This window comes from Pygoscelis adeliae, unplaced genomic scaffold, assembly GCF_000699105.1.
Source record: "Pygoscelis adeliae isolate BGI_AS28 unplaced genomic scaffold, ASM69910v1 Scaffold59, whole genome shotgun sequence".
Taxonomy (NCBI): Eukaryota; Metazoa; Chordata; class Aves; order Sphenisciformes; family Spheniscidae; genus Pygoscelis; species Pygoscelis adeliae.
In genome coordinates this window covers 1,164,500-1,189,108 of record NW_008825565.1, presented here as the reverse complement: position 1 = coordinate 1,189,108, position 24,609 = coordinate 1,164,500, and the positions used below count along the sequence as shown (strand labels likewise).

The following is a 24,609-nucleotide window of genomic DNA, read 5'->3' as shown; positions in this document are numbered from 1 at the left end:
TTTTAAGGTTGGTATCTGCTTCCAATGTTGTGTGGCGTTGTGATTTCTGCTCTAGCACAGCTCCTTTTTTACAGCTCTTAGTCTGGACCCCATGTTTACTTACAACAGAAGGTTAAACTAGGCTCTTCTTACCCAACCCCTCCCTGAATGCAACATGGAGCATCTGACTGTTAAGACCAGCGCGTTGCCTCACCTATTTCAAGGAATGGATATAAAACACAAATGAAAGCAAAACCAAGAAAAGGCAATTTAAAGCCTCTAAAGCTACATAATATGGCTGCAGAATAGGAACAGACAAAGCAAAACCTGTCTTCTGAAATGGCAATTTGTTTTTAGCAATCTTATTTTAATGAAAACTGTCATGATCAACTCTAATCCCCTAGAAATCTAGATAAATATAGTGCCTATCTGATACACAAAGCAATTTTTATCTATTAGAAGTGCCTGTTATTGTTCTGGGTCTTTGAAGGATTCTGCTGTTGACGAGCACTGCTGTTTTACTCGGGAAGCTTAATTTCCTGGCAGAGTTGGCTAAAGGAAGTCCCTGAATTTTCCGTCTTGTGCGGTATTTTAAGGTAGCATTTATAATTCTGTTATTTTCTGTTAGGAAATGGGAGACCACTTCTTTTTTTGTTATAAGCATGCAGATTTGTTCTTACATCTCCTACTCAGGGAAAGCAAATAGTACCCAGCTGTTCTGGGTCCAGACCTGGGCTTGTTATCAATAGGCAGATGAGATAGTAGCTGCTGTTTCTTTTGACATTTTTACAGTTTTTAGATGACCTTTCCTCTAGAACTAGATGAAATGAACTGCAATTTCCCTTTGAGGGTGCTATGAAGAATTTGCAAATAATAGGCACTGAGAAGTCCCATAGAGCAGGTCTTGAAATGGATTTCTTTCTATTAACTGGGACACGGTAGGATGGAGAAGCTGAAATGTATGCAGGTTGTGTTCAAACATGCTTTGGACTCTTAAATGACAGCAGGGCAAGTATGTTTAACAAATAGTCTCTCCTAAATTAAGTGGTTGCTACTGTTGTATGAGGTTCTTCTCGCTGCCATCAATCGCCAGATCCATCTTGCATACCTCTATTGAAGACTTCGTCCTGTGATCCTGGATGGTCAGTCCCTTCGTAATACGAGTTCCCGTTGTGAAGGAAAGTCCCCACCGCACGCCCTTGACGAGCATGTCCTACTGCGTCGCTGAATACCTTGTTTATCTGCTCTTCGGATGGCATCCACCAGTCCGGGTTGGAAGTACAATGCATCCTAATGAACTCTGCAGGAAAGCATGCAAGGATAAAAAACAACTTGTCTTTGCAGCATCCGTTAATGCCCAGGCGTCAAAAGCTCATGGGAAATAAGAAAGGGGGGCATTACTGCTCTACTTAAGCAGAAGTAAAGCCTTATGGGGGATGCCATGATAATGCCACTTGGACCTATTTTATTTCTGTACAAGTGTGTTTCTCCGCATGCAGTGTATGTTGTTATACCTGAGCTAGCTGTATGATGCATGGGACCTGGAGATAAAGTCCCTTCTTGTGGAAATAAAAAGAACTAATTCGAAGTGACGGTTGTGATGCAGCGTGTGCAATACATGTGAAAGTTAACATGAATCAGGATGTATTTCATTTGAAACCTGTTGTGTATTTATACCTTAAGGTGGTAACTCTCGTGGATCTTTATGATCTCCCTCTGGTGGCTGCTTCGACATCTGCGGGCTGCAGTAGCCCATAACCTGCTTGAAAATGTCACTACTATTATTTCAGTTTGGCGCTCCTTTCGGTTTTGAGTATCTTTCATTTTAAGTCCTGCTCTTTCCATCTTCCCGAATCTGACACCTATTTTTCAGAGACTAAATTGGCCTTCAAAATAGCTAAATGAGATGAGAGGGCTAATTTGGGGAGCCTTGCAATAATTTTCAGTGCAGGAGAAAATGAATTGTACTGCATGTAATTTGGCTATTTAAGTAGCTGCTGCTTCCACATACAGCTATTTGTATATGATGATTACATTTTTTTATAATTTCTTTTTCAGATTCTTTGACATGCAATATGCTAAACTCGCAGAAGGCGCCTTACCAATTCTGGAGTTGTAACTGCTAGACATAGCTCAAATAGGTGTACTTCGACTTTGAAACGTCCAAATACGATTTTAAATGTAAGGGCACCTTATTAGATATATTGGATACACTGTACCTCATATGGAAACTGAGCTTCTTATTTATTCTGTAACATTAGTTATTCCCTCATGCGGTATTGTGTGTCCCAGGATATTTTAAAATTCTATTTTCTACTGTTGACAAGCCAACAGCACAAAAAGTGGCGTAAGGTAACTTCATTACTGTCACCACATCTCGAGACCAGGGAGCGCTGTGCTTTTACATGAGTTCCCGTGCCTGCGAGGTATCTCATCTGTTGGACAATTAGGACGTGATTTTTGCATTGCTCCTCCAGCAGTATGTCTGCAAAAGTGATAGTTATCTCGGTTTTAAATTCATTTCCCTGGGAATCCACACAGGCAACAGTAATTCCTACCTAGTTATGTTCAGGTGGGACCGGTGTTTTTCTCAGAGAAATGGTTACCACGTAAAGGAGTAATGCTATAATTTAAGCGTGCCAGGCTGTTTTAAAGCTGGTTCCAGGCAACAGGCAGTTGTAGGAATATATTAAAAATGTTTATAGGTGTTTAAACTACTCTGAGTGCCGAGAGAGAAGCAGTTTGTACTCCCTGCTACGGTGGGAAGGCATAATTGGATGTGCTGAGAATTAGTCAGACACTTGTTACCTTGGCTTGCAAATGGGTAGGAGCCAGTAGCCAACTCTTGGCACTGGAGAAAGTTGTCATGTTCCCACCCACGCGCGAAAGCCCAAAGGGAGAGCTGTCTACTGTGCTTTCGTAACTGGTCCTTAGATACTGAATGTTTTGGCTTCCTCTTCAACCTTCTGAAAATTAAGGAAATTGGCCTTTCTCTTTCTCCCAAGGAGCGCTCCACAAGTTCTGTATGTCCAGGGCCCCAGAAAGGAGAGTGGCCATAAGCAAAAGTTCATCTACAGGTGGATTTACTGTTAGTCTTGGTGGGAGGCAGGGGGAAGAAAGGGGAAGAAAAGGGTACTAACACTCTGCTTGTGCATAAATTATTAGGTGAAATTTAAAGTAATTTAGCAAATGGTTAATGCACTTGTATTCAGCCTTCAGTTTCCGGGAGAACTTCTGGGATCCTGAATCTCGCTCCAGACCTCCGTGCAGCACGGTGTGCAACGGACTTGCCCTTCTGTTAAGCTCTGATAGAGTGTAAGGTCTGGTAGAGTATCATGTAACAGGTTAACAGGTTCCTTTGTAGTAAAAAAAGAGCCTCTTTGTAAAATCTGAGTTCATTACCTGGTTACGTCAATGCACCCCAACTACAAGTCTTATCTACTTGGCCTTGTTGGATTCTTCTACCCTAGATGGGAAGAGGCTCCGTCTGATGTATATAACCACTCTGGACTCCAGTTAGATGACTAAAGATTTTTTTATCACTGACTGACCAAAATATAGCTTTTTACACTGCATTGATTAGTAAAACATTCTTGAAGTCAGTTCAACCAAAATTTTGTGTATGTGCTCACAAAATACTATAAAGTTAACTATGAGTTATTAAAGAAATGATAAGCATATGCATTTATAAAATGCAGATACTGATACTACAAACATTTTTAAAAAGTCCTGTCTTGTATTTTTCATTATAAAGCCCAGTACCAGGCCTTTCGAACAGTTTTAGGAAACCAAAGTATGAACTGCCACAACAGGTGATTCTTCTCAATCTGGACCCTTTCTCTGTGTTGTCCAACATCCTCACTCTCCGACATTGTGAAATCTTGCAAAACTCCCTCTCCTTTTCAGGCTAAACATGGGGGAAAGTTGTTCCCTAACTTTTTCAGTCAATGTTGCATCAGTACTCCAAAAAAGAAGTTAAATCCTTGACAACGCATTTGCATACACTTTGTATGTAATTACCCTGTAGATGTTCTTGGCCCTACAAAATGTTCCCACCTATTCTGAAACTCGGTTAGCTTTTAACTCCAATGATGCGCTGTGGCCTTGAGCGCCATATGCTTACTACACATTAGGCTATAAATATTCCTTTGGTTAATTTTGCTGTGTATCAGTGTTAAAGAACGCCCTGTTAGTTTATTGTAAGAGTGTAATCAGGATTGTCTGATTTTCCTTCTTTGCCGTTTCAAGCATATCAGTGTCATGTGCCCTTGTATTTGTCTCCTCTCTTAAATAAGCAGCCCCGTTTCTTCCCATTCAAAAAAAAATACACATGTATAATACATACATACATTTATATATGTATGTATATAAAAAAAGCGGAGGGTTTCTGGCTGCTTGTCACCTGCCTGTGAAACCCCTTCTAGTTCTGCAACTGTCAGCCAAATGCTTCTACTGAGCCAGAGCCAATGTGGTGAAATGAGATCACATATGGTGGACACTGAGCGAAAAGATGCAGTACCTCTGAGACATGTTACTTTTACTGGATCCAGAGGACGTCTTTCAGGACCTGTCTCTCCTGACTGCACTGACCTTTTCCTTTTTCCAAGGCCGCATGAGTACTTAAGCTCATCGGTTGTGAAAACAAATCTGATGAGATAGCGAAGGAGCCGTCGTCCATCTTTCTTGGAAGAATTTACAGCCTCATCCCATTGTTTACTAGTGATGTAGACAGGGTAGTTGTTCAGCAACTGCTTGCTCCCCTGAAAAAGTGAAATATTTCCGTTGCTTATTTTACAAGGCAAATAAGTAAAGATGTCAGTTGCAATAAAAAATACGCTTTTTAACTAGCTGCGATACTGACAGCGAAACACATCCTGAAGTGAACACGTAATTGCTCTTACTGAGAATGAGTACTTTTAAAATTACATTTCCATTTTCTAGAACTCGAATTTGGTGAGGTACAAGGAATATGTTTTGAGAGATGGCTATTAATAATTTCCACTTTAACAAGCAGGTTAAAAAGAGTTAAGAACCAGTGACTGGGTATACTATTTAAGTATAACCTTTCTTCTTAATCTGTTAAAATGCATAAAAAGGGTCTTTGAAGAGCATGATCAAATGGATCACTTCAACACAGCTGACAGTTTACTTCAGAGGTGGCTCTTTTGGTCTGTTTTTATAATAAATTTATTACTTCTGTAGAATACACCCGAAACTTGACAGCGGTTATGTTACTGTGAAAAAAATAAAGAAAATAAATAAAGGAACTATGAAAACTAAAAGCTTCGTTATTATTAATGAATGCCATATTAGCTCAAATTACAGCTTTACAGAAATGCCACCGTGTCAGCTGGAAAGAAATTTTGCTTTTAACCTTCATAATTTGTGTGCTTCGATATTCCAACATTAAATGAATGCTGTGGGACTAATTATGGGGATTCTTGTAATCCACACACACATTTTTAAGGCCTCTTTAGTCAGTTGTACCTAAATTGTATTTAATTCTCGTTGCCCATAAAATGCTATCGTTCAGGATTACCCAGTTAACGTAAGACGGTACTGTTAATATACCTGAAATATTTGAAGTACACAAAAACCCCCCAAACCACACCTTCCTAGAGACTCATTCACTTTTACAGCTACACCTCTTTATTAAAACACATAAATCTGGAGGCCCAATTAGTAAAAGCTTCGCAGAGCCCCCAGCTTAGATAGGAGCTCACAGTGACCTAGAGAAATGAGGCTCTGATGCTCAACAGAGGCAATCACCCGCATGCTGCACTTGTGGGCAACTGTTGCAACGTTCTCCTCCTCGCTTCCAGATCTTTGATATCTGAAAACTATTTTAAGAACTACCCTTGCCTCCTTTCATATATTTATTATAGCATCCTGGGAGACAGCTTGGGAGCATCTTTGAAGTTTTTCCTCAGGTATTTGCTTTTAATTTTTTTGCAAGTTTGATAAATATGTGGAAGGTTGAATTTAGTGAAGACCGTGATGAGGGGGTTCTTGGAGAATCTGTTCGTATGATTTAGGGTACCACCACCTCCCATGGTGGGGTTAGCATCACTGGGAGCTCAGCCTGTGTGACTGTCGGCTACTTGTTCGCCTCGGTGCAAACCTAGCTGGCTTGGTGCAAACTGCTGACAAAGGCAGCTACAAGCAAATCCAAACCTCTGCAAAGGAAGCCAAAATATAGAGGAGGAGACGGGCTTTGTCTGTCTGATGGGCCCCTATCCTTTCCCCAAAACATCTCAACCCTTTAGCTTGTAAATCCAAACTTGTATGCCCTAAGAGAAAGACCCTTTACCTACAGTCCAACTCTGTCTGTAATTTGCACTTCACTTGTCTGCTCCCACTACTGCAAAAGGGCCAGGGTCAATTCCTCCCCCTCCACTCATGATGCAAGAAGCTGCTTTAATTTTTGCCAGGTACACGTGCCCCTGGGAAGCCAACAGTACGGCTGAGGAGCTCTGCCGTGGAAAGAACATTTCCTCTATCCAGCCCAGCTCCTTGTCCTCTGCCAACGTGGCAAGGGGGCCAGGGAAGGAGGAAGAGCAGGGGGGCAGCATGGAAAGCTCTTTGAGGGTATGATGCTCTTTTGCTGAAGCAACTGACCACTCCATCTCAGTGGGAGCTGACACTAGTATTTCCTTGGCTTGTTCCATCACAGAGGTAAAACACAGGACCATCTGATCCCCACGTTGGTACTGATTTTTTTCAGCAGCTAGCTCAGCATCCCTTTTATATAAAGCCAATTATTTTCCTACCTTAGATTCCTGAAACCTACTATTTCCCTATTTAAAAAACACAGTAGCGAAGCAAGAACCTTTCTTACTGATACCAGTGCAAAGTACAAGCTGCAGCTAACTCTGTAGGCACTGCCTTGCTTTTGTGTCCTGGCAGGCAGGAGCAATGCAATGCAAGCCCGTAGCGGCACAGTGTACGGCTCCAGGCTTGCTCATGTGTGCTAGGGATGGATGCTCATGTGTGGCTTTGCTAAGTAGCAAGGTATCCTAAAAGCCACCTCTGTGTTTAAATGTATTGCACTGATGGAAATAGGGTGCAGAAAGGCCCAACATCTAAATTTCATGAGAGCTCACATTACTATTAACTGAGGAGAAGGCAATACATTTTACATAATTTCCTCAGCCCCAATTTTATTATACTTCTCTCTTATTCCCCCTGAAATTTATTTTTCCTCCTCCTTCTCCAAAGGCATGATATAGCGTTATGCTACTCTGTTAAACAATTACTGGGTTCCTGCTGCAGATACACTTTCATTACTTCCTCTGAAAGTAAAGCACTTCTGGGCAAAAGATTCTCGGCAAGTATATGATGCCGTTTGGTGTGTCCAGCAGTCATTAAACTAAAACAAACAGAAAACCTTCCAGAAATGAAATAAGCAGATCCTGAAGGAAAAACCAAAGTATAAATGCGTTCATGCTTGTATTTGTACATGATTAAGCTTATGAATAAAAGATTAGCATCTATGTGTTTAATTGAATAAAAAATTCTGTCACATCATGACAAGCTATTCCATGTGGGACGTTACAGAACAGCCTCATTTTTTACAGCGCTTGAAAATCTTAGTTAAGCAAAAGAGCATTAAAAAAGGAAAATGAATCCTTGGAATATATTTGAGTGATAACAGCTAATGATATATATAAATATAAACGTGTATATGTGTATATATCAATTTGCGCAGGATAAAACTGAATGGAGGAGCAAAGTGATGCACATCCTGAACTGCTGCAAAGCACCTGCAGTGAAACTATGGTAAGTTGGACTACGTGAGGCTTGCGCTACATATAATTTATGTGCAAAGCAGACGTTAGACTAGACCTAAGTCTTCCCTCTTCTGATTTTGTTTGCGTGAATCATGGGTAGTGACACGTATACACTACATATACAAAAACATACATAGCAAGAGCCTCAAATACAGACAGTCTAAACTAGCAAAGTCTCAACAAAACCACTTCATTTGAGGCATTTTTACAAGGCTGGATAGAAACACACTGGAGCAAAATTAATGTGAGTTACACTAGAGTTGATAGATAAATCTATACATCTACCTTCTAGAGAAAGGGAGGACTTAAATTTCCTGCTTTTTCACTGCAGCACTTTTAAACAGATCATAATTACAAAAATCCCCAAACTCTGTATCAAGTATAAAATTGTCAACACTCAACATTTTGTTTGGGATGCTTTCTGAAAAGCAAGAGCACTCCAAAGACTTGCAGAAGTCTATATTTGGGTCTGTCTGCAAAATGAAGGAAACGTATATTCTAGCGTTAACCGTCTCGGGGCTGTATTAGAGCTGTACTAACTGTACACACATGCGTGCCTGTGTCCATACACACAACGTGTCGATACCCCCCCACACCCCGCACAGGCTGCAGCCTCTGCGCCCCGGCAGCCGCCGCGTGCAGCCACCGTCAATCACCCAGCTGCAGTTTTCACCAGGCTATCCCTAGCCTAAATTCTACCCACAAAAGTGATGTTTCTGAGGAAAGGTGAGAGAAAAATTACCCAAAGCAAGGCAAGTGCAGCTGGTGCCGATGGAGGGAGTTACGCGCTGTTCACTAAAGTCATCCTAGATTATACTAGTGATGAGCCTCCTCCATTTGGGGGATTACTGTACCTAAGAATGACAGTTTAATAATAGATTTTACATATTTTTACTACTAAATATATTCTTCCAGCGCCTACTGATTTATTTGCCTACATGTTTCCAATGAATTGTCAGACATCAAAGAGATGTAGCTTGTCTTCACTGTATACTACCTCAGTCGGATGGTCTGTTGGCTGTGGTACCATAAGCTGGTTGTGATGCTGAAGTACAGTCTTCAAATAATCTAAAACAGTCTGGCAGGGCACTGCATGAAACAAATTGCAATTACTGTATATTAGCTAAGCTAGCACAAAATAGAACAACAATATTAAATCAAGCAGTGTTCTTCAGGATCTGTTTTGTACGTCTGTGAGATTTATTTCAAATAGGAAATACTTCTCATTTTGATTTGTGCAGTCATTTCATTCAATAAATGTATGACGGATGTTGTATTTCCTATGTTGAGATCTCTGACATTGCTTTTATTTTCTGCCCACTAGCTTTCAAAGGGTTTTTTTCCCCAGTTTGAAATTATAATTATTACAAATTAGGTCAGCAGTAATGATAATAAGAAAAAAAATATCTGTGAATACTGTAAACAGCCCAAACCATACAAAGGATAAAACATTTCTTGGACCTAAATCATGCATTGATTAACATGTAAATATGCCCGAATGTTTCTGAAACTACAGTCTGATTAACTATACTGAACAGATTTAATGATTCATATACTTTTTTTTGCCTCCCTCCTCCCAAATTTGTTATAAAACTAGGTGTTAGGCAAATTGCTTTACTTCGCTTTCCCTCATCCTCCCCCCCTTTCCACTCCCATCATTCTCATCCATTTCAGTAGTGGTACCAACATCCTATTCCCTTCTGCTGAGGTGATAGGTTAATTACGGATGATTCAATTACGGGTCTCTCTTAAGCAGATGCTGCCACATCCCTGATTAACTCTGGAGTATTTTTGAGATACAGTGCTTTTCTCCTGAGCCTGAAACACCGTAGGAGAATTGAACAGATATTAACCCAACATTACGACTGACTTGTGCAAGACTAAATAAGCATCATTTTTAAGGTAACTTATCACTCTCACATTTCCTATGGGCTGTTTTTGTAAAATATTTAGAGATAATCTAGCTTCAGCTAAAAAGCCAGAAAAAATATTTCAGTGTTCCTCCTTCTTTTTTTGATTATTTCTTGGCATTCAGCCTTTACACCTGGAAAAATGTGGCGTTTTGGGCTTTGTCTTAAGCTGGCAATCTGAAAGCAAGCACTGAAATCACGGAGAATGTCTCAAGGTAGGATTTACAGGTGTTTTGCACCCTTTCCTGGGCATTCACACTGTGCAGTAACTACGCCCCTGTCTAGGCAGGGTGCGTAGTCTAGGTGCAAAACAGACCCTTTACTCAGGGCTAAGCAGTGTTACATCCAGTAGTCCGCATACAGAAGTCATGCAAAGTGCCTGGCATGGATAACAAATTCCCGTGTTGTTTTGCCACATGCTGACTTCTCCGTAAAGACGAGCCATCCGTGTGTTTACTCCTGTTTCATTTGATACATCACACTTTGCCAAAGGAGGTTAGGAGGTTATGCATTAGGCAAAAATTAGCATTTCAAGTGACTTGTACCTGTTTAATTTCTCCAGTGACTTCACTGCTCATTGCTAAACCAGGGCAGTGTCTCGGTAGTGTAGCTGCTACACAGTGACATTGCCAAAGTATGTGAGCAGGAGAGCCTGGATGCTTTTTTTTTGTAGGAAAACCCCCCACTTTCAAGTGTCACCAGATAGATGGTTTTAGCAAATTTATCAATTCTGAAAAAGTCAGGAAGGGCAGTCAAGCTTAATAGTCTCACCAACATGTTCTGACGCCTTCCTGTAATGAGAGCTGTGTATTTAGCATATGGCAGCAATCAAAAAATTCAATACAAGTTCTTACGTGGAATAAAGGAGAAAAATGTACTAACCACAGGGAACGTTTTAGTACACTAGTAAGAAGGCATGGCAAAAAAAGGATTTGGCTTCCCCCCCCATTTTTACATTCAGGAAAGCATATGTGGGAAAAAGATTTTTTTTTTTTCCCATGTGGATGGGCTGAAGGATAAGATTGTATTTTGAGACCCTTTTCTTACACTCTGTGTGTATTTGCTGCCTGGCATGTCCAAAACGAAGATTAAACTAGGAACGCCCATGCACAGGTTACTCTACGATTAAGTAGGTGTCCAAGAAAGAGGCACAAGGATCACGAAGGCTCGCTGCCCCGGGGAAGCGTCAGAAACCCTGTGACAAGGTCAGCAAAAACTCCCACTCAGGTGGAAGTTACCGTGGGCAACCAGTATCTCCCGTGAGATCCTGGATCTCCTGCAAGGTGTCAGCAAGGATGGAAGGGGCTATGATGGGTGATTGTGCTATGATGGGCGATTGTACTACTGCCTGCAAGAAAACATGCCCAATACTTGGACTTGGAGGAGAGTTGAGTGATACCTGGGAAATCAGAGCTACTTGCAAAGTATGCCTTTCCTTCCCTCTCTAAATGTGTCACTTTTTGTTTAGCAAGCTCACTGAGGACACCGTTGCTGAAGCATCAGCGGAACCTGGGAGCTGTAGACTTCTTTGCTCCCCATGAAGCTGGGCTCAGAACAGTCTGTGAAGTTTGCACTTGCTTTTCTGGTTATCTCTATTAGCAAAAGTCTCTGTTGGTGACCTGCTGGCTCTCAGCCACACTTCGTACTATTACCTGTAATTATGTGAAACAACATGGGGCCTGAAAGGGAACAGAATATAATGCGTCAAAAAACCCTCTAATTTTTAGGCGCTGACCTCACAGCAGGATGGTATTTTACCCATAGTAAGTAATTTCACTGCAGGTTATCCAAAGATGTATTTACCTATGCTCTTCCAAAGGGACGGGGCACAAGTGAGAAGACAACAGGAAACTATTTAACCTGTTGTGTCCCCAGCACATAAAGTACAGCTCTACTTTAACTGTATTCTGCTGATAAAATGCTTTCTCATTACCGGTGAGAAATATGAAGGTACTAAAGCTGGCTGAAGCTTATAAATACTTCTATCTTCATAAAAGCAGTAATGTTTCAAATACAAAATGGTATGATTTTTGTTACCATTTTAGAGACTGGAGGACTCTGAGTGCTTTTGACTTGTAAAGCCATCGTACATCACACTGCTTGCTGTTGGTACAAATAACCTCAGCCTTTCAAACACCGGATGCAACTTGCAAAGCCAGGCTTCTTGGGCTGCCATATTAACCAAAGCCTAAAGGAAGCCACAAAGAGGGCAGCACGAGGCCGAGAGTCAAAGCTTCGGTTTTGCTTCTGTCCCCCTCTCATGGCCCTGCAAATATTCTCTTTGCCAAGAGATAAGAGGAACTGTTTCCTCCAAACCCTGCAGCAAACGTAACTCTGTAAAGAGCCTGCGGCTCCCAATTCTAAGCAGGAAAAATCATTCAAACCTACTATTATTTTGCATTTCTTTGACTTTGATGTGGTCTCCAGAGAGTTAACAAGATCATAACCCCAAGAGCTAATTCTCTGCATGCTTATGCACATATCCACTATCACCGACATCAGCAACAGGGATCTGTGCCTACTGTAACCAACGGGAAAGACGCTAATGTCGAAATAACACTTGCTTGTTATGATTTAGTAGAAAGCCTGCGGGGAGGCAGTAATTTTCCTGGCCATTAGGAAGAAGTTTCCACAGCCTTTGCTTCCTGAAAGTGCCAATGACTCAGAAAAGGCACTGGAAGTGGCAAAGTAACCTGGCCTGCAGCGAGTGAAAAGAAGAGCGAGATCTTTGTGGGAGCTAAAGGGCGAGGAGGATGTGCTACAGGGGACTTGGCATGCTGGGGAAGGCTGGTCTTGCGAAGCTGTTAAGCAGTGACTAAGCAGGACACGTGTAAGAGGTGGCAGGTCTTGTTTATCGATCCAAGTTTTAAGACTTCATTGTTATTCTAGACATCTGTACGCTGTAACAAGTGCTGCTTCGGCATAGCTTGTCACAGCTTTCTCTGCGAAGTATCCTAATTTCTAATAAAGTTGAACGGCGTGGTGGCCACCGACTGTGCCGATGACAAAAGCCAGCCCGTCTGACCTGCCGCATAGCGCAGCAACTCCCCAGACAGGGGAGTCCCCCTCTTTGCACCAGACAGTATCAGCGGGTAAAACACAGTACAACCCAAGTTGTCATCTCCCAGCGATGCAGTTTCTACCCTTGGCTTGTTGTTATAGCATGTGCTATTTCACCCTCAGAAACATACACCTCATTTGAAGTCTGCATTTTGTTTTCCTTCGATAGGGTATTATAAAATTTTTGGAAAAGAAACGGAACATGCCCGTCACCTGTTACGTACTTCTAGTTAGTGGTGAAGTCATTTCTCCGTCTTCTCTTTGCTAAGCTCAACACTGACCTTCCCGAGATGCCAGGCTTGCGCTAAAAGCAGAGTCCCTACACCTACCTACGTGTCTGTACAGCCAAAGACCACACCAGCAATTTTGGCCACACATCAATATTCGGCCAGAAAGCCACCATGTCCTCCAAAAGCCTTTCTTGGTGTCCATTTCCCAGGGACTGAAACCAAGTAGAGCGATGTTCTCTGTGCCTCAACACATGGTAATGCTGCACCATGTGTGGCCGAGTCTGTCACCTCTCATCTTCCTCACTCACTGCTACGTCTGCACCGCTTGCAAGTTGTGAGCAATGGTTCTATGTTTTCTTTCACTGATGAAAGTATTAAATACATGGGCTGTGAACAGTTTCACAAAGAATCCCTCCAGAAATTCATCTGCATCATGGCAATTTCCTGAGCACAAATATATTTGCATTTTTTAAAATCACTCTTTGTAATATAATGTTATGTAACACCCTGGATATCTGCAATACCCTCATCAACCAAACTTTTCATCTCATCAGACCCATAATTTGGCAAGATGTTGCCTGGTACCAACTCCATTATTCTCTTTTAGTACTCTATTAATTGAAGCCGGCATCAGCTGTGCAACTAGTTTGTCTGGGCTCAGTATCAGGCCAACGAGCCTACAATCACCCGGGACATCTCATGTGTCCTTTTTTAAAAAAAAAAAATCATATATTTGCATCTTTCAGTCTTCTGGAGCATCCCAAATATTCCAAAGCATGAAGAAAATCATAGTCAGAGTCTTCTTTGTCCACTTTCATTTTTTGTTTTAGCTCCTGAAGCGAGTTGTCCAAATCTTGTGATTTTGAAAACATCACGCTTTGGTAGCAGCTGCCTAATGCTTTTGGTATTAAGTTGATGTGCACTTAGGGATGAAAAGCTGGTGTGCCCAAGCAGTTATTGCTCCCGGTGGCCCGTGCTGTGGCTTTCCTGGCGATGCCAGCCTCTGAAAGAGGGACTCCTGACTCCACTCTTGAACCACTCTGTCTTACAACCTGGGCTGGAATCAGCATCTCTTTATAATTTCTAAAAAGGCTGGCAATTCTGGCGCTGACTAACAAGCTCTTCAGTTGTCCTGACATTGGGAGGGAGTTGTGGCAGACAGCTGAGGTTGCAGTCTCACCTGAAGCTGCTAGCTGAATGTGTGCTAACACCCACAGTTATGGTGGAAATGGAAAATATTTCTACCTGCTTACCATCATCATCGTACTATTGTGACCGCATCATTTTACTCAAGTACTAGAACAGAAATACTCTCTGAGCAGTTTCATATTATTGACAAAACCTACTATCTCCATCTGATAATGGTCCGATACTGTTATTAGGACGCTGTATTTTTCCTTTCATTTGCCAGGGGAAGAATGCCATTTTGACAGAGCGCTCCAAATTTAATTTTAATTATGAATTGTCCACTGATCCTAACCTCTGCTTTTTACTCATCACCATCAACTTCCCCTCTACTCCATTTGTTATGTTTCTAATTGTTCCTTCGCTTTCCCTCTAAGCTGGTTGGTTTTGTAACCAGCATGAAACTTTTCCTCCTAGTCTTTTGGGGCCTTCAACAACATGCTTTTAATGTTTCCCAATTATCACCCACTCTTTTTTTCTTTTTTTTTAACCTGTGGCTCTAATAATTGTTTCCAACTTTTTATGAAGTGCCAAGAACATCGCTATTATTGGTTTGAGCTGGGTTTTTGCTCATTATAAATGTTATTGGGCCACAATCACTTGTATTGGTATCTGTCAAAACGAGGGCTCTCATTTATCCTCCCCAAAATGTGGCCTCCAGTGTAACACACTCCAGGGCTGTTTATATTGCCAAAGCACAGTGCTATGAAGAGAAACCTGGGCTTGCTGTAAATAAGGCATATCTCCAATGTAAATAAGGTATATCTCCAACCTCTCTGGCAGCATCAGACAGCCCTAGCGAGAAGGGATGGCTCACCCCCAGCTCGGCTGCGTGTCTCCTCGTGGTGGCCTCAGCCCCCGTAAGCAGACCGTAAGAAATCTGGTTATTCTGTTCATTAATGAGATTTTGTGCTCTGTAGCCGACACTGGCTAGTATTCCTCCTGGTGTTTTGCACAGCAGAAGACGAATCCCTTAGCACTCAAGACCATTTACTTCTGACTTGCCAGTGAGGAGGAGAATTGGGAAGGGCGTACATCTACATCCACCCAGCTCAGACCGGCAACCATTAGTTAAGACTGGCTCAGCATTGCAACGTGTCCTCCTTCGCTTGACCTTGAGCGATGCTTCACTCCGAGTTCATTGCAGAGCATTTCTAAATTGATGCTCGACTGTCAAAAGGATGTAACAAATGATAGGGAACCTGCTGACGAACTAGAAGGCAGTGTGAATTTCTTGTAACGTTAAAGGAGATGCCTTCTCTGCCTGAGATTTGGACAAGTGTGCAGTATAACACGGCTTGGATCATTTTAGCTCATACGCTCATTTATTTCAATAGTCAGCTGAAAGCCAGCGAAAGCTGCATGGACGGGCTGTGAAGACAAGTTGTTGGGGTGTGGTGAGCTGGAAAAAGAGCGAGGGGCATGGAGAGATGGGGGTTAGTAAAGGGGAACTGATCTCAGCGCTCAAGACCCTACAAATTTGGATGTTTGTAATTAGATGGTAAAATAAAACCAGCACCCATTTTTAATGAGAGCAGCCAGCAGAAAGCAGAATAATTGACATTACACGCAGACGGGTGTTAAAGATTACCTAAACTGACCTCTTGCGCCTGCCAAAAGCAGGGAAGGGAGAAAAAAATGATAGCAAAGCTCCCGTTACTTTTAAAATCCCTCTCAGTTGTGTTTTCCAGGTGGAGTGGAAAACCATTTTACTTCTGTTAATCTGCATCTGAAAAGCCATTGTATTTCTTTTAATTTTCTTTTGCAAAAATATTTCCTCCAGAAAGAAGAATGTGCCCCTTCCATACACCCCTGGGATGTACACCTCTGCCTAAACAACAGAAGAAAATAGACAAAAGGCGGCAGCTGTGCATCTCTCATTTAAGTGATGCTGCCACATGCTCCTATGGCTTTTATTTTCGTCTGTGCTCCCTCACTTTCCTTGTACTTAACAGAAGGTACCTCTTCTTGTCCTCCCTTTCAGCCATGAAGTTTTCAGGACAGGGACCTCCCCTGTAAGCCCCTCTACACATTTATACTGCTGATAACTAACAGGGAAACCAAGGAGCCCCCGGTGAGCGGGGATAGCAGTTTGTGTGACTAAAATGCCAAGTGCTGACCTGCAAAACGCAAACCGAAGTTGAGAGCGGGGAGTTCAGCTTTGCCAGGCTGAACTGCAGCCCTCCACAAAACTCCCACCAGCTCTTGCTCCCCAAGGTAGGCAAAGAAACCTGCTCCCTCCAAATTCTCATGGGTTTTTACCCAGAAGCGTGGAAAAAACAATTAATGAAGCCCTGGTCTGCTGCAGTTACGTGTTTCAGTAAGTTTTTGTACTCAGGCTGGTTTAGCAAACTAAGCCGGCACCCCCAAGCTGCCAGCAAAGCCATGCTGCAAATTCAAAGGGGTTCTCGTGCCAAACACCGCGCGACCGCGCTTGAGGCTCTCTCTTCCCAAAGTAACTTCGCACTTTGAAGCTGAACAGCAGAACGAGGCCAGAGAGGAGACCAAAACATCCAGAACATCAAGGGAAACCAAAGGAGTGGTTAAATGTGAACATCAAGAAAAAGGACAAAAAAAAAAAAAAAAAGGAAATGAAAAAGTGTTCTTCACAACCCTTGATGGCTGCTTTATCTACGCTGCGGCTGTGGTAGGCTCTTTGGAAATGCGATGCTCTGAAAGTATAAAGGAGACAGGATTTGTAAAAGTAGTATCTTTTATTAGATCATACGATATAGTCACGAAAAAGAGTCAAGCCTTGGGCACACAAAACCTCCTGGAAAACTTGTCTGACTTTTTCAATTACATTGATATTAACTCTACCTGCAAATCCCGCTTTGCTTTGGCTACTTCCAGTCACCATGAACGTCGTCTCTGTAGGTGATCACCTCTCTACATTTGAGGGGATTTTTCACCCCCGTTCTCCCGCGGTTTGCTGGAGTATTTTTTTGCTGCCAGGCCAACAAAGTAAGAATAATTACTGTATTTATCACACACTGCTTCACTTTACTTATTTACACCTTTTCGCTACTTTCAGGCTGGTTTGCCCGAAACCCTGCAGCAAAGCTGGGAGCCCCAGGAGACAAACCCTCACTCATGACTCCTGGCCTTTGCTTTAACCACCTGGAAATATTTTCTCCCTTTTAGGCTGAAAGCTGTGAGAAAATCCTGCTGACAACAGGGAAGGAGAACTATTTAATATCCTTATATATTAGAGGGTCTAAATCCAGGTCTTACATGCAGTCTCACAAATAAATCTTTAATTTTACTATTGGGAATGTATCACAGCTCTAGTAATGTTTATACAGAGGAAAGGAGATTAGGAGACATTTTTCTCCTCATATAGATGGATTACTTTGCTCTGTTCTTGACGGTCTCAAAACCTTAAAGAGCCAATGACAAGTTTGCCAAACTCCTTCCAGGAATTATCTGATCTTTAAATATTCTTCAAAACAAGACAAAATAACACAATGAATGAAAATGTTTCTCCTTTTTTCAGTTGAACTGAAAACTGAAAATGTTCAGCTAGTTAATGTTTTTGCCTAAAAAAAAAATTATTGGGGAAAACTGCACAAATTGCAGGATGTCACATTGGTCCAAAACCAAAGCACTGAAATAGGAATTTTTGTTCATTTATTCCATAGCTGAAACAATTAAGATTTCACAAAAATTTTATTGTTTCAGTCAAATCAAATGGGTATTTTTTGAGGGGAAAAAAAAACCCAACCACCAAAACATATGCAATATTTCACCCATGTAATCATTTTTCTCCAGTGGTGATCTGCCAAAGAGCGATGCTAGGCTATGGGCAAAAAGATCCTACAGGACTGGAGGGCTTCTACAGCAACAGGGCAGAGTCCTGAAAACAGAAAAAAAATCTTGTTTTCTGTGTCCAAAAGCTACAGGAGGATATGTTTTGTGTAATACTTATTAAAAAAAAGTCGTCGCCTTTACATCTGCTGAGAAAACACTCTTCTTCCCGGTAGTGTCTTTGTGAGCCGTGCAAATGGTGCTCTGCAGAGCTAGAGGCAGAGATGTACAGCAGTAACTATTTTTAGATCGCAAACTCTCATGGATTTTCAAAGGGCTTTTGCATATGGAAAGTAAAAAAAAGAAATGCAAAGTATTTCAGGAAAAGGATAAAATGATTCATAGACGGTTATAGAGCAGAAGGGAGGGGTGGGTGCTTTTATCTTCTGTTGACAGGGTTGCCAATGGGAGCCTCAGCGCCCGTGGGGAGGGCATGGTGCACACCCCCCACCGCCCCATGGGGTCCCCTGCGAGCATCACCGAGCAGCTCCAGCCCAGCTCCCTCAAGGATGAGAGGGAAACCACTACGTCAAAAAACCTCCTCTTTCAGCGGCTTGATGGGACAGTGTGGCAGCCTCCACGCTCATCTACCTGCCTCCACAGTCGCTTTTCCCCTGCACTAATTGCCTTGCCTGGCCCATCGGACGCCCAGCATGAGACGTATGAATGAGCAAGGAAGAAAGTTTGTGCTCTGAGATGACTTTGATGTGATAGATGGTGGCAAACAACACTGAAACCCTCTGCAGAGGGCTTTCTGGCTCCCTCCCAAGGCACGCAATGTCTTGATGGGCAAAAATATGCTCAGAGAACGAGCATTGTGCCCATTTACATACAGAGCTGGGCGTTTCAAGTCACAGAAGAATTTCTGCCGGCTTCTTTGGTAGCAGAAGCTCACTGGAGCAAAATCAGCACTGGAGACAAAAATAATTAAGACATCGCCTTTAGTTGATTTTTAATTCACCTTGCTCAGTGGTGGCTGTGGGACCGCCCGGGGGGCTCAGACCTCTGTCCTACCACGCAGCAAAATCAGAGGGCACCTTCTGTGGCTCTTAACGCTTCCCCACACACCTGGGTCACTTTAGACCTATTTGTATACGTCACCCAGACAGCAGCAGATGCATTTGATGACGATTTTATATTGGCTCATGAAGTCACATGTCCTTGCACATTTATTTTATGTTTGTCTGCTTCCTTTGATACGCCATTAACAAGGTGTTTCATTACTCCTGGGGGGTGAAAAATCACTACGTTTATGTATGTTTATCTCTCTTTTAAAGGGAGACGAAGGGTAACTGTGATGACCCAGGTAAATACTGTCTGCTTAGCCCAGCATTAATCCTAGCAAAATACAGGCAATCGCAACAGGATTCAATTGACTAAAGAATATGAATATAATTAACGCCAGTCCAGGTCTTATGGAAAGTGGATCTTGTCAGACTAACCTGATTGTCATTCTCTGATGAGATTATAGGTTCGCTTGAAAAAGCTGGGTTGAACAGATGTAATATACCTAGACTCCTGAAGGGCATTTAACTTACTACCGTGAGTTATCCGATTGCAAGAGCAACAATACACATCAGTAGACTATAGCATACACGGATTAAGAACCTGCTACTGACATCTCAAGTATTTGTCATTGGGGGAATCATCATGAATAGAGGTGTTTCTAGCAGGGCTCGACAGGGACTGACAGCAGCCTCAATACCGTTCAACATTTCTGACCAGAATCACGAAGTTAATTTAAAAACAATAAAAAAAAATTCTGGATGATACAGAAATTGGTGAACCAGCAAACAGTGGGAAAACAGGGCAGCCAAAGCAATCTGGATCACTTAGTACATGAACACAGCCAAATACAAAGTATGCATGTCTAGGAAGAAATGCGCACAGAATGAGAAGCTCAGCTGCACGACCGATGGCCAAATGACCAGGGCAACCGTGGGTGGGAACAAAGAGACTATTCACCTTTGCTCAGGCAGATACAAACATATTGCATGTGTTTCCAGTGCCCAAATTTTAAAGAAACAAGCAGAGAGGTGAAAAGAACTGCAAGGAAGGATTCAACTCATTTGGGGAGTTTTAAACAGCTCTGTTTGCTTAGTTTATTGAAGATGGAAATTAAGTCAGCTTTCAATCTCTAAGTACCTTCATCTGGAAAAAGCATGCAGTCCTATACAGCACTTCATTTAGTGGAGCAAAGCATAGAAGTCAACGGCTAGAAGCCGATTTCAGATAGTCAGGCAGGGAATAAGGCACACGTTTTCACCAGTGTAATTAACCACTGGAGTGAAGTGTCAGGGTAAGAGGCAGAGCCATGGCTCACCAGAGTCTCCAACTCAGGACTGGAGGCTGTCTGAGATATCACTTGAGTCAAATGTAAGTTATGTTTTAGTCAAAGTCAAAAAGACATTGGGTTCAATATAGGTGATTGAATGAAAGCTGTAGGTCAGATTATAGACCCTAATGATCATTTTTGGTCCTAATACACCTGAAGCTAGGACTCAACAGGAGCTGAAGTCCACACGATTCCTTCTGTCACACGGTGTTTCCATGTGATGTACGAACGACTACTGAATCCAGTGATAGTGTACGAGTTATGGTGACTCCAGATTTTGGGAGGGGTGGGGAAAGTATTCTAAACTTTGGGTTTTCTCTGCATTGAACAATGTTGGTTATGGGATTTGCTGGTACCACCTAGGGACCAATGCACAACAGAAAAACACAATGTAATACAAATAATTCGTAACACGTCAGTGATAGCTGGGGAGAAGAATGATGAAGACTACTGCTTGCTTTTTGCTCAGATTTTGCAACTGCACATACATATTTGGACAGTGGTTGGTTGCTGCCTTCTTCCTTTCTGCACAGTTAGCCGCTTTGGACTATTTTCTCTCTTGCAGCTCACGCTAAACGGCTTTTCTGCTATTTAGGCATTAGTTCAGTGAACTTTGCATGGATCTACCCTAAGCACCTCAAACTTTAGCTAGCAGAGGTGCAGCTCCCTAGCATTTATAGATGTGTCAGAAGTGTGCTGTATACTTATTTTCCTTGCTAAATTCCAGTTTGCTTTTAGTATTGTTATTTAAGGTGCATTTTTGCCTGTGCTTAAAGTTTAGGGGATATGGGTTAAATATTTTGTTCTCCATAGCCCATACACTTTGTTCTCATCTGATACCACTCTTCAAGTATGTTAGTGCACCTTAACAGCGAAAGGTCCGAAGTTTAAAGGGGCAAGAGAAGTTTTTCGCAAACGGGGTTTCTATTAGATGGGGTTATTCTGTCTGCTTTCTCTCCCCCAGTGGCAGCTAGGTATTGCTGAAATGGAGAACTTGTTGCCAAGCTTTTTTTCAGGTATTATTTGGAGACAAATGGGAGGAGATGTATTTATGCTTCTCACTGAGCTAACAGCAATTTAAGAGACACTGTTCAAGGTAAAAGCCAAATGTATTTTGGTTAAAAGTATGGATGTAACTTTGAGTAGTTTCTTTAAGTAACCAAAAAAGGAGCCCCAAAAGGGAATTAGGTTTATAAGTTGCAACATCACTTAAACAACAATACAGATAATTAGGTATAAAAGCGTATGTTTGAAATTACCGTAATGAATCACCTGATGTTTGGAATTTGGGACTACAAGTACATCCTATTCTGAACACAGCTCATTAGCCTAGGACTCACGATTCATACGGATGAGTATCAGCAGATAATTTTCCAGTGGGCACAGCTATAGGAATTTTGGGTGGAGACAAATTCCAGTGTTTGATTACTATGACCACAACCTTAAAAGACAACTAGAACTTAAAACTATTACCCAAACTGTTTTTATCACTGACTGACAATATTATATGGCAGGGGATTATTTACCTGGAATGCTCTCCAATTTTCTACGAAGTTCCTCATTTTCTTGTTGCAATGAAATTACCTCCTGCTCTAGCTCTTGACACCGAGGGCAGTAACTTTCTTCCTCTTCCTCCTCTTCCTCCTCCGGAAGTGTAGAAGATGATGGGTGACCATGAGATTCAGATGTTGCTGGAGATGTCCATCCACCTAAAGTGTGTACTGGAGAGCTTGAAAGTGGATCCACATCTGCCAAATGGCTAAAATCATTTACTGATGAGGTGTTTTGAGAAGGAAAGCTCCCAGAAAGCAAATAGTTCTGAAGGGAATCAGTAAAAACTCTCAGAAAGGCTGAGGTTTGTTGTTTCTTTTGCATATACTGCATCTCTATGTCTAAAATGTCTGACGTCTGACTATGGACCATTTTCCCAAGCTGACATTGCTCTTGTCTTTCACTATAATTTGGGTTTTCCTGCTTTATACAGGAAATCATGGACTGAGAGTGGTTGTTGTCCAGTAGTTTTCCACCACAATTTAAGAGACTTAGAACCCGGCTGCATTGTTGGGCAAAGGCATCCAGAATCATTCGACTCTCTGAAACAAAAGAAAAGATGAATCACAGAAACCTAATGCAAAAGGTTAGGCCAGTCAGTAGCAGCTAGATGAATGTACACAACCATTTACAGTAGCATGCATTTTATTTCTGAACACATTAAAATTATGTCTTCTGCTTTAATACTTCTGCAACACTGTGATTTAAAACAATCCTGACTTTGCTTCTATTTTGAGAGTGCCCTTGTGCCCTTGCTGTTAATCAGAAATGCATTGTGATGATAGTCACTGCTTACTGCCATCTTCTTTCAGAGGGATTAAGACAGGAAAATGGGGAAGAAAATACAAACTCCGTCCAATTTGCTACAAGTAGAAGTTCAAGTAAGTATTTCTCTAGAAGCCTATTTCAAGCTGCTGGTGAGCATTGCCTGTACATTTTTGCAGGACTTTGCACTACACCTTCTTCCTATGCCCTGCTCCTCTCCAACAAGGCTTCCAAGCATTGTTTTTTCTCCCTTTCATCTTCACTGCACTTGCTTGACACTGGGCATGGGACACTTCAAGTGACCCACCCCCAATTTTATGGACTTCGCTTCTGTTCCTTTTGCTTTAGGTTCCAGGAATGTCCAAGAACAACTCAAGAGCGATAAGCCCAAAACCCTTTTCTCACACCAAGGAAAGGCATCAAATGTACGTGAAGCTCCTCTGGTCAGTGGAGGAATTTTTTCTGTCCTGCTGACCTCCTCTGAGTTTGTGGGTAGGCCAATATCACGCGGTGGAGAGCAGTGCAGAGTTCTTCAAGCTGCTCTGGACATAATCAGAAAACTCTACATGGGGCTGGTCAGCAGTTTCTGCAGGCAGCAGCTCGGCTCTGGAAACAGGATAAGGATGCCTAGTCAGCCTTGCCTCTAATGACAGGAGGTGTCATGTCTCGGGGAGCAATCGCAGCTACAACCTAAACCTCCATAGTAGGATGGTTCATTTCTGAGTGTCTATGTATGTAGAGTCAAGCTGCTGTAACATTCTTGGACCCAGATGGAAAATGACCAAGACACTTGGCTCTGATTTACGGTATGACCTGTTAGGTTCCCCGATAAAAATAATGCCTTTTAAAAAATTTTTCGCTTATTCATAGCTGAGTTCTTCTAGGTGCCTAAAAAGATGTAACTAACATTTTGCATGAGGTTAAAAAAAAAAAGTGGTAGATTTAAGCACTGCCAATTTTGGAGAGCTCTTCTCAGGCAGGCTTGACTTTTAGAAAGTGACAAATGCATTTACTTTTGAAACGGCAACCTGCTACAGATGCATGAGACTAAGCACCCCAGACCTTCATCTATCTTAACTTCATCACTAGAGATGAAAACATAGCCTCATCACACTGATAATATGTAAAGAACAGAAATGTTCAGAATTCAGTCCTTTAAGAGGTGGCACTTCTCACAGTACTTCTCCATGATCCAGAAGATACACCTTCTGGTGGAAAATCTACTTCATACTGAGGTTAGTACAGCTGGCCTGAAGAATATTTGAAACACCACTAATTTGCATTTTTACCATCCTCCAGATCTCTGCAAAGAGGGCAGGGCTGAAGCAGCATACAAATGCTTTCAGTCTCAAACGCAGCCCGAGGAGACCTCCCTAGCACAAAACCCGAGGATGTGATCTCCCGAGGACTCAAACGTAAGAACGGGGACGTGAGGCAGACAGAATAAGCACAGGCGCAGTGCTGGGCTATGGGGCTGCCCAGGGCCAAGCAGAGAGAGCCCACCGGCATGTGGAGGATTGGGGTGGCCCTAAGACCACTTAAAGCATCCTTGCAATCAGCCTCCTGTGCTGACGCGTCGTATCACACCCTTGTAGGTGGGCTCAGACGAACCAGGGCAGATTTCTCCAACGCATCTTTGATCCAAACGTTAAGCAACACCCTCTGTCCACATTACAAACTCAAAAGGGCAGAAATGCACAGGCACTGCTGCCCCCTTTGCAAGTGGGTGCCGGTGCCAGGTGCTCTGTAGCCTCCATACATAACCTAAGGCCAGCTGTCTCTAACCCTTATGATGCAAGTGCAAAATAACCCAGCACAACAGATGTAATATAAATCAAAAGCAGAGAACCCCGGTGACATTGCAGCTTTCTAGGTGGGACCTACCGATAAACCAAAAGAAAATCAAGAAACTCAAGCATCACTAACAACCTTAAGTTCTGCTTTCTTTGCCTTATTTACTTCCCACATTTTCCCTTTAAAATTATTACAGGATGGTA

At 42.2% G+C, this 24,609-nt stretch overlaps 1 protein-coding gene across 1 annotated transcript; it reads right to left on the bottom strand.

Annotated features, from left to right (window-relative positions):
- Positions 1-1,061: 1,061 nt before the first annotated feature.
- Positions 1,062-24,121, bottom strand: BEND4 (BEN domain containing 4). The gene is made up of 5 exons (XM_009332461.1): positions 23,902-24,121; positions 21,823-22,389; positions 8,767-8,858; positions 4,499-4,739; positions 1,062-1,279 (listed from the first exon to the last, which is right to left on the bottom strand). Exons 1-5 carry the CDS (start codon positions 24,119-24,121, stop codon positions 1,062-1,064), a joined length of 1,338 nt encoding a protein of 445 aa, XP_009330736.1.
- Positions 24,122-24,609: the final 488 nt, after the last annotated feature.

Bases quoted from the DNA above. Each gene is read 5' to 3' on its own strand.
- BEND4 (XM_009332461.1), bottom strand. From the start codon at position 24,121: ATGCCGGTGGGCTCTCTCTGCTTGGCCCTGGGCAGCCCCATAGCCCAG. The intron at 22,390-23,901 runs GTAAAAATGCAA...CTTTTGTTTCAG, and splicing joins TTGCAGAGATCTGGAGGATG to AGAGTCGAATGATTCTGGAT. The intron at 4,740-8,766 runs GTAGTATACAGT...TCACTTTTTCAG, and splicing joins CAACAGACCATCCGACTGAG to GGGAGCAAGCAGTTGCTGAA.